The 9,133-nt window shown below is 33.9% G+C and overlaps 1 protein-coding gene across 1 annotated transcript in view; it reads left to right on the forward strand.

Moving 5' to 3' along the window:
* The window catches only part of GPC5 (glypican 5), a gene marked incomplete at both ends in the record, with an annotated part of 756,320 nt that extends 750,434 nt beyond the window's left edge, over positions 1-5,886 (forward strand). Inside the window, one exon of the mRNA XM_084285812.1 lies at positions 5,729-5,886. Coding sequence (XP_084141938.1) covers positions 5,729-5,886 — 158 coding nt within the window. The remainder of the gene's footprint in view (positions 1-5,728) is intronic.
* Between the last annotated feature and the right edge of the window lie 3,247 nt (positions 5,887-9,133).

Raw genomic sequence — 9,133 nt, forward strand, 5'->3', positions numbered from 1 at the left:
TTCTTTTTAGGTATACACCTTACATGTAGATTCTGCAAATATAGATACAGTCATAAAAATATGAATATGGCCTCATTTGCCATATATCCTTCATAAGGTAGTTCTTCTCAGCCATCTTTCTCTCCCTTCATTGAGACTTCACAGCCATTATCACAAGAACTTCACTTGGAAGTGTCTCTGAATAATACTACTCATAGTTCATTGTTTCTACTTTTCTTTCTAAGAACCGGATACCATTAAGTATTTTGTGAGTTTTTTAAGATTAATGGCTTTAAAACACCATCTGGAGAATGATCTGATCAATATTGAATATTTCTTTTCTTATATATATATATATACATATATCGTGATTTTTTAGTAAGCAAATTTATATGTTTCTTAAAGTAAGAAATGGAAGTTGTCACAGAAACCACTACATATAAACAGAAGCATGTCTAAGGCATTTGAACATAGCTCTGTGATCCAGTTAGCATAACTATATTTAGAAATGTTTTTGTATATTATAGAATTAGGAATAAAGCTGGGAGGAACAGTAAAAGAAAGGGAGAAGACCTTTAAAGGCTTTAAAGTTTCAGCTGGCAAAAATCTGGTCAAGAAAATGGTAACTACTATGTACTTTTAACTTCTGGAATGCCAGTGCAAAGTTCTTTTCTCATTGTTGTTTTTTGTTGTTGTTATTTTGTTTGTTAAAATCAACTAATACCTTTTTTAATGTTTGGTTGCATAATCATTATTGAGATGTCTTTACAGTGAATTATAATAATCAAACTAATACTGTGTTTGCCTTCATAGGACAAAAATGTGTTGATATTCATCAATGTTGGTATTTTCTTGACACAATAAGGAGATAGTCTTAGCTCTTGCTATCTATAAGTTTCAGAACCTATTACTCTGTTATCACCATACCTTCATTCTTCTTAATCTCTATGTTAGTCTTCTTTCTTGCCTTTTCCTATAAATTATGCCATTTACTTTATCAGTTGCACCTAAATCAAACTGCTTCTGTTTCAACAAAATGTTGTAGACCCTTACTGATATGAATAAATTCATGTCCAACTCCCTGCAACGTTGTCTTTTTCCAGGTATCTCGCTACTGTAAATTACATTTCTAAATTCATATTATACATATGTTTACAGTATAGCAGCCTTTTCTTTTGTTCACTTAAACTCTATGTATCTCTTTACCCTCTTCTAAATCTTCTTTATGATATTTTTTCTGAATTTTGGGACTTTGCTTGAACCAGTTATCAAACTGTTTTTTCTTGTTTGTCTGCTTGTTTGTTTTTTTCCATGTCTCACATGTTATCCTGATATTTAGATTATATATATAGTGACTGAAATAACTATGTGCCCTGCTTAGGAGAATTTTACACAACTTCACAGGAATGTTGTCTTGTAAAAGCTACATTGCAGAATAGTTTCCTAACTATCTGAAACACTATCCCATTTTCTCAAGTTCTTCCTCATATTTGAGGCTCATAAATGCTTGTGCCACAAGAGCTGTATTTTGAATTTCTGGAATGTCATAAGAAGAATAATTCTTTCATGGTTTTGGCTTAGATAGAGTTTATTTTCTTTGTAGAGTGATGTTTTTCTTTGTAGTGTAATGCTGTGTTTTGTATTTTTGGTGAAAAATAGTCATGATAATAAACCAATGGTTTTAGTTGCTCTTACACAGAGCCATGGACTTTTCACCTCCTCACGCTGCCCTGCCAGTGGGGAAGTTGGGGGTGCACCAGAAGCTGGGAGAGGACACAGTCAGGACACCTGACCCAGACTGACCAAATATATATTCCATGTCTTAGGGGTAAAGAAAAGTGGATGGCTTTCAGAGTGATGGCATTTTTCCTCCTGATAAACTGTTGTGCATGATGAGCTTTGCTTTCCTGGAAGTGGCTGGACACCTGTTTGTTGGAGTTAAACCATAGCAGGTGCACAGAGGGAAATCCAGTAGATCCTTCTCTGTAAAGCTTTGATAGGGTTTATGTGCAACCAGATTCCCACAGAAATTCATTTGCTAGCTTCTTGTTCCCTTGAAAAGCCTTCTAAGCTCTGGCATATGCTACCCAACAAATAGCAGCTAAGGTAGCAAGATGTTTGAGGTTAGACTGCAGATACACAAAAAAATCCTGGTTTGGTTTCAAACCAGGCCACTATTAAAGGATGTTCTGTTTAAAACGTTTAAAAAGTTTTAAATCCTAGCATGGTTCCTAGACTGTTTAAAAGTCATAGCCCATTTTTGCAAGATTTTGATAATCTCAATAGAAAATTTCCATGTCAAATGAAAATCTTCCATGTCTTTAGGTATGACTTTTCAAATCAAAGTTAAAATCTGCTGCTGTGTATTGAAAGGATATTGTATAATAGCTGTAGATATTCTGGAAAATTTTGCAGGTCAGATGTCAAGGCTGTCAGTATCACTACATTTCACAAGCTTTAGATATCTTTAAAAGATGCTAAAAGAACATTAGAAATACTTTGCATCTGTTATAATAAGATGGTGTTATATATATCACACTGTTTGCTGTAATTCTTTTATTGATTAATCTTTTCTAAAACTGACTAAGAAAATTTTAAATTGCAGCCAATAACTGGATTTCACAGCTAATGCTGCAGTCGGAGACGTGATCATTGACTATTTTACTTTATATAGGTTCATGAAAGTGTTATATTTGGATTCTAGAGATTTATCTTCTGCTCTGCTGCAATTATGGCTTTCCTTCAGAAAGAACTCTGAATATTATTTCTGAATTTCACCATTTCCAGTCAAAATATTAGCTCTAATATGATTTTGATATAAATGAGACATTTATCACACATCACTTAAAAGATTTGGTAATCTTACATGCATTTTCTTTAAGAAAATTTCAGAGTCTAATGTGAGGAAACTAAATCCAAACATTTGCTCTTTTTTTTTTTTTTTTTTTTTTTTTTTTTTAAATACAAATATTTGTATAGGTCTTACAACTATTACAAATTTGTTGTGGACTAAGAAAATTACACTCATTTAGAGGAAAGGATGACTTCTATGACTAATTATGATGTGTGAAAGATGGCATATATTTTCAAATCCAGGTATATAATGGACAACAGATTTACTTATTTAAATATAAAGTATGGTATAGGAATAAAACTTATCCAAACTGAAAACTAAAAAAAAAAATAAAAAAAAAGTTGTTCTTTGGGAAACAACAATGAAACCAACAAAACTGGTTCTGTTAAAATATACTGTTTTTAAGAGTTTTTCTGTTCAGTGATTTTTTTTTCTTAAGATCATATCTAAGTATATATTTTTTCCACTTCTCATTTCAATACAGTCAAATTTGTGGGATAGATCTATGGGGCTTAACAGATGAAAGGGTTGCTGTATGTTTATACTGCAATCTTAAAGTATAGCCATTTAACATCAGAGAAAATATTCAGCACTCTGTGGTATTTCAGTTGATGAAAGCAAAATGTATTGCTATGGCTGAACATTTTTAATAGACACTCTTTTCATTGGAACTTCTAAAGTTTGCAGTTTTCATTTCAGGTTGGAAAGAGGGAAAAAAAAAACATAAAAAAATGGAGAGAGAGAGAGAACATGTCCTATAAAAAGAAAACTATTCTTTTTGTATTTTCCATATTATTGTTAATGAAATCTTCACTAGCTATTAAAGATGACTCTTCAGTTAGTAATTAATAACTTGTCTCATTTTCTTCAGATTCAGATCACACACTCTAGTTGAAGACCACTGTTTTTCAAGTGTAAATCTAGAAATTTTCCTTGTTTTGGCAATTACCTTTAATTATAAATAGATAAAATCCTGGATATTTAAGATAAGGCCATATTTAAGATAAGGCCATCATGTGATAGATTATCTGTAAATACACTGGGAGAAATCTGCTTTGTTATACCTATAGCACTTGGTGAACTTTTTTGTTGTACATGTTAGAGGGTTTTTTTTTTTTTTGACTGTTGAAATTTTTAGATAAGGGGATTCTTCACTAATGCTCTGGAGAAATGACACCTCTCCCACCCCTCCACACCTGCTCCCCACCAAATCCTTTTGGTTCTACTTCTAAAACATCCTTGAAACAAACAAACAAACAAAAAACATTTTGATCTACCAAACGTCCATTCAGTGAAGTGTTGAGTGACTGATCTTTTTCTAGACAGATTACTACTGAATGTGCATGATAAGAAGGAATTTATTCACTCCTTCTCAGCCTCTATTGTTGCTCTTCCTCCTTGTGTGTCCACTTTCATTGTACTCATGGAGCTAATTTTCACAAATTCCAGGCAAGAGCACTGGATCAATAAATCCACACAAAATAGCAGTCTATTCTGCTGTCTGAGTACAGCAGCAAAGAAGACAAATTCATTCTAGCAGGTTTTTCAGACAACATGATTGACTTTATCTGACTCTTCCCTTAATGCAGTTTTTCAAAGCTACAGGAAGGAGATTTTAAGTACATACAGCAAGTTCTCAAAGAGCAGCTTTCAAGCTGCTTTTAGAGAAAAGAGTATTTTTAACACAAGCACCAAAAAAGTTGTTCCTTTCAAACACAGCGATTCTTTGTAGCTTCTGTTAAACTAGCTTAACAAAGAGGAAAAATCCATGACTAAAATATTTATACTTCATCACAGTCCCCTAAAAATAATAAAATAAAAAATCAGTAGTTTACTCAACTTTACTAATGATACAAAGGAAATAAGTACCTACACAATGAATAATAATGCAGAAACAGACTGTAAAATCAATGTCAGCTCAGTAGAGCTGAGCTTCATTCTAGTAGTGCTGTTCCAACAGCAGAGCTTACCTTCTGAATTATATATGTATTGACCTAATTACATAAATATTGACTTTGCTTTATATAAAGGCTTTTTCAGTCTCAGTGTAATTACAATGTCAATATTTGTTGCATGTAATAACACTGGATTTAAATCTGTTAATTTTGATTGATAGTGGCATGCCACAAGTTGGTATATGGGATCAGACAGTCTAGAAGTATGAATAGAAAATACAAGTAGCTGACAATGCTTCCAAATCTAAAAATGTCTCCAAGCCCTTCTGATTATTTCACCATGAAGAGGAAATAAAATGGGTGATTACATACTTGTTTTATAAAAAGCAGTGTTTTGAGATGGAGAAATATTTATTTTGGTCCAAAGCTGCAAAAATATTCAGACGGAACTCAGTAAAAGGTTTCCTGTTTAAAGTTACATTTACAATTTTGCCTTACAATGTTTTAAAGTCTGTTTAAATTATGCCAAAAAGGGGGGTTTTATATAGCAACAAACATAGTTTGTTATATACCCTGCATCAAGTATATGTTGTTTTGGAATATTATTTGGATGTAGACACAAGCAATTTGACATTAAATTATTTCCCTTTTCCTTCAAATCCAAGAAAGTGTGAGCAGTGGTCTTTTAGGTACAGCTGGGACTTGCAAAACTGTTCATTTCAGACTGCTAATGTTTGTTGAGATATATTTCTACAAGAACAGTTTTGTTCAGAGCTGGCAGGCCTCTGAATTACTTTCAACGATGAATAGCCATATAGTATAGTGTATGTGTTTTTAGATGCAATTATAAAGTATTTTGAATTTGGCAGTATCATGGGAATCAGAAACCAAGCTGTGACAGTCCATGTGCTGAGAATATATATATATATTTTTTTCTAGCTATAGCATGTTACTAGTAGTGACAAGGCATCATACTGTGCTTTCTTATTTGTCTCAGCAGGGGTGCCAGACAAGATGAACCTCAGTGATGTAAAGCAAATCCATCAAACCAACGATGGCAGCACTTTAGACACAACTGGAGTAGGAAGTACAACAATGGCCGATTACATGACATTTATGCTGATGAGCTTGGTAACATTATTTCTCAGTCTTTGGTAACTGTTTAGCTCTGTCTTGATATATGTTTCATTGTCATCTGCTTATCCCTAGTCGCAAGCCTAGAATAAAGGATCTGGTGGATAAAGTAATATTTATGACAGGTTACATAACATCAGCCTCTCTGACTTTAGGCATGAATATTAACAAAGTTGTTTATATAATATTTTTCCTGTATTTTTGTAACATCTGTATATTCATGCAAAATCATGTTTTCTTTACCAATATTTTGTGTAAAAAGTAAATTAACTACCATGGAATCATAGAATCACTGAGGTTGGGAAAAACCTCTAAGATCACCTGGTCCAACCATCCCCCTACCACCATTACCCACTAAAAGAGATTTGTAAAAAGAGACCACAAAATCACAGATTCACAAAACTGTGGAGGGGACCCCTGGAGCTCATCCAGAGCAACCCTAAGCTCACAGCAGAGTCTACTAGAAAAAGTTGCCCAAGGACAAGTCCAACTGGTATTTGAATATCTCTGGCAATGGAAATTATACAGCCTCTCTGGGCCACTGTTTCCATTGCTTGAACAATCATAGCACTTTTTTTAAAAAAACATTTAATATTACCTACACTATGATTCTATACTATTTCAGTCTGTGCCCATTGCCTCTTGTCCTGTTACTGGTACCACCTTCTTTGCAACCTCCATTCAAATACTTATATACATTGATAAGATCCTCCTGAGTCTTCTCTTCTCCAGCCTGAACAGTCCCAGATCTCTCAGCCTCCCCATTGAATGAAAGATGTTCCCATCATTAAAAAATCTTCATGATTTCAAAATCTTCATCATGTAAAAATCTCAGTAGAGATCACCTCTTTTGACCTGTGGCAATGATTTCCATAATTCAGTGCAGGAAGCTGTTGGTTGCTTTTGCTTTCATGTCACATTGCTGTGTCATGTTCAACTTGCTGTCCAGCAGGACTCCAGGTCCTCCTTCACAAAGCTGCTTTCCAGTCAGTCAGCACCAGCATGCACTGTTGCATGGAGGTATTCCTCCCCAGATGGAGGACTTGGCATTTCCTTTTGTTGAGCTTTATGAAGTTTCTGTCAGTCCATCCCTCCATCCTGGCAACATCCCTGCAAATGGCAATAACTATCTGGTGTATCAGCTGATCTTTCCAGTTTTTCCAGTATCTTTTTTTTTTTTTTTTCAGTATCATTTGTGAGAACTTGCTGTTGTATTGCTTAGCTCATTAAAAAATTAAATAGTATCAACTCGTGGGTAAACCAAGAACAACTTGGTCTCCATGTGGACTCTGTGCTGCAAATCACAGACCCTACAAACAAGTGATATCATCCGATGAAAGAGTTGCACAGCACTTTATGAGCTTTGTATTTAAACTCCTATCTCATCTAAGAGAATCCTGTAAAACAGAAAATGTAGAATTTGTCCTTCTCTCACTAAAGAGAAAAACAAACCACAAACAAACCAGCAAACAAACACAGTGTAAACTCAGATAGTTTTGGTAGGGATTACTTTTCACAGCTCAGAAAAACTACGTATTTATACTTTGTATGTATACAGATACATACAAATTATTGCATTTTATCTGTGAACAGTGGGGCTTGGATTCAATCCTATGTTATCTCAATCTATATGTCTACATACAGATGTTTATATATTTTATATGTATCTATGCTGTCATTACAGTCAGTGAAAAAGCAAGGTAACATTTAGTTGTTAAAACACCAGCAATTAATGCCAGTTGAGATGCTGTGAGAAAATTTCCCAGGTATCAAGCTGCTGTTACAAAGGGGCTCAAGTCTGTCTATGAGCAAGAGACCCGAGTCCCTTGTCAACACAGTCAATGAAGCCCTATTACAGCAGACACCTAAGAAAAGAACTCAGCTGCCCAAAAGTGTCTGGCTAGTTCAACCTGAGATTTCCTCAAGCATCCAAGGCATCCTCATCAGAATGCAGGACTTAAAGAAATTCCAGAGGCTTCCTTAAAAGGATTCTGCGTGGAGTTGCAGCTGGTGGCTAAATGACCTGGAGTATTTCAGATAGATCTAGGTATCTATGTGTGGGCCAGTGAATCGTATGCCAGATCTCCATCATCCACACCTGGACCTAACTAGCTGACATGGTGACACATGAATGCAAATCTGAATCACAGTCTGAATTGCAGCTCAGGTTCTTACACTTTATAACATGAAGTAAGCTAAAATGTTGCACAGTACTAATGGTACATTATATATAACTGTTATAAGATTTGATTATCCTGCATGACTAATTCCTATGTCATTTTGACAATAAATCATTTAAGAATATTTTGCAGTTATTTTTTCCTTCACAAGAGCAAAAAAAATAATAAAAAAAAAAGTATAGTATTGTATGCACTAACCTCGTATCTAGAACTCTTCCTCGACTGCAAAAGCAATTAATTTTATATGAGATAAATATAAAGAAACATATATAAATATTTTTATTTCCAAATGTATTCACTAGTCATTAGTAAACGTAAACACAAGATAACATTCAGGTAAACAAAAATAATGTTTAGAAAAGCAAATGAACATTCCTAAGAGCAATTCCATGCCTAGGCAAATATCATTATATAAGCATGTTTGCCAGGGTATAGATTTTTACTTGACCTCTTTATTTTTTCTGTTTTTTTGTAAATCAGTCCTCCAACTTCACTTATCATCTCATCATACAATGAAATTATGACATTGATAATTCAGGGAAAGAAAATCTGATTTCATTCGTTTTGTTTTTCAGCTCAAACCAGTAAGGTCTGTCTAGGTCAACACCTTTATTTTTTTTTATTATTATTATTTTTATTTTTTTATATATATTTTTTAAAAGGTACCAGTTCCTTCAAGGGGGATGAAATAAATCTTTGTATAAGGTATTCTTAACTGGAGAATTCTAACAATATGCAATACTCAAGATTTGATAACCCAAAGCACTTGATTCCCATTCTATACTTTCTTATGAAACTAAAGTACCTACTGGTAGCACTGGTGGTCAAGATTACAGTTTATTCTATAACACCTTAGAAATACAAGCCTCATTTTCAAATAATTATAGCAATTATGTCCTAAGGCCTCTTCAGATGTTATTACTCTTTTACTGCTTTATTTGTTTATGTCCTGTTCCTTATTTTCTACACTGCCATTTCTAAGATTCTTTCTTGAGTGGAAAACTAGGTCCTTTTCTTTCCAAACAGATATGAACCATCTAGATTTTGGACCACTTCCACAGGCAATACAAATACAATTGTAGTAAGTCTGG

This window comes from Netta rufina (genome assembly GCF_964035555.1).
Source record: "Netta rufina genome assembly, chromosome: 1".
Lineage (NCBI taxonomy): Eukaryota > Metazoa > Chordata > Aves > Anseriformes > Anatidae > Netta > Netta rufina.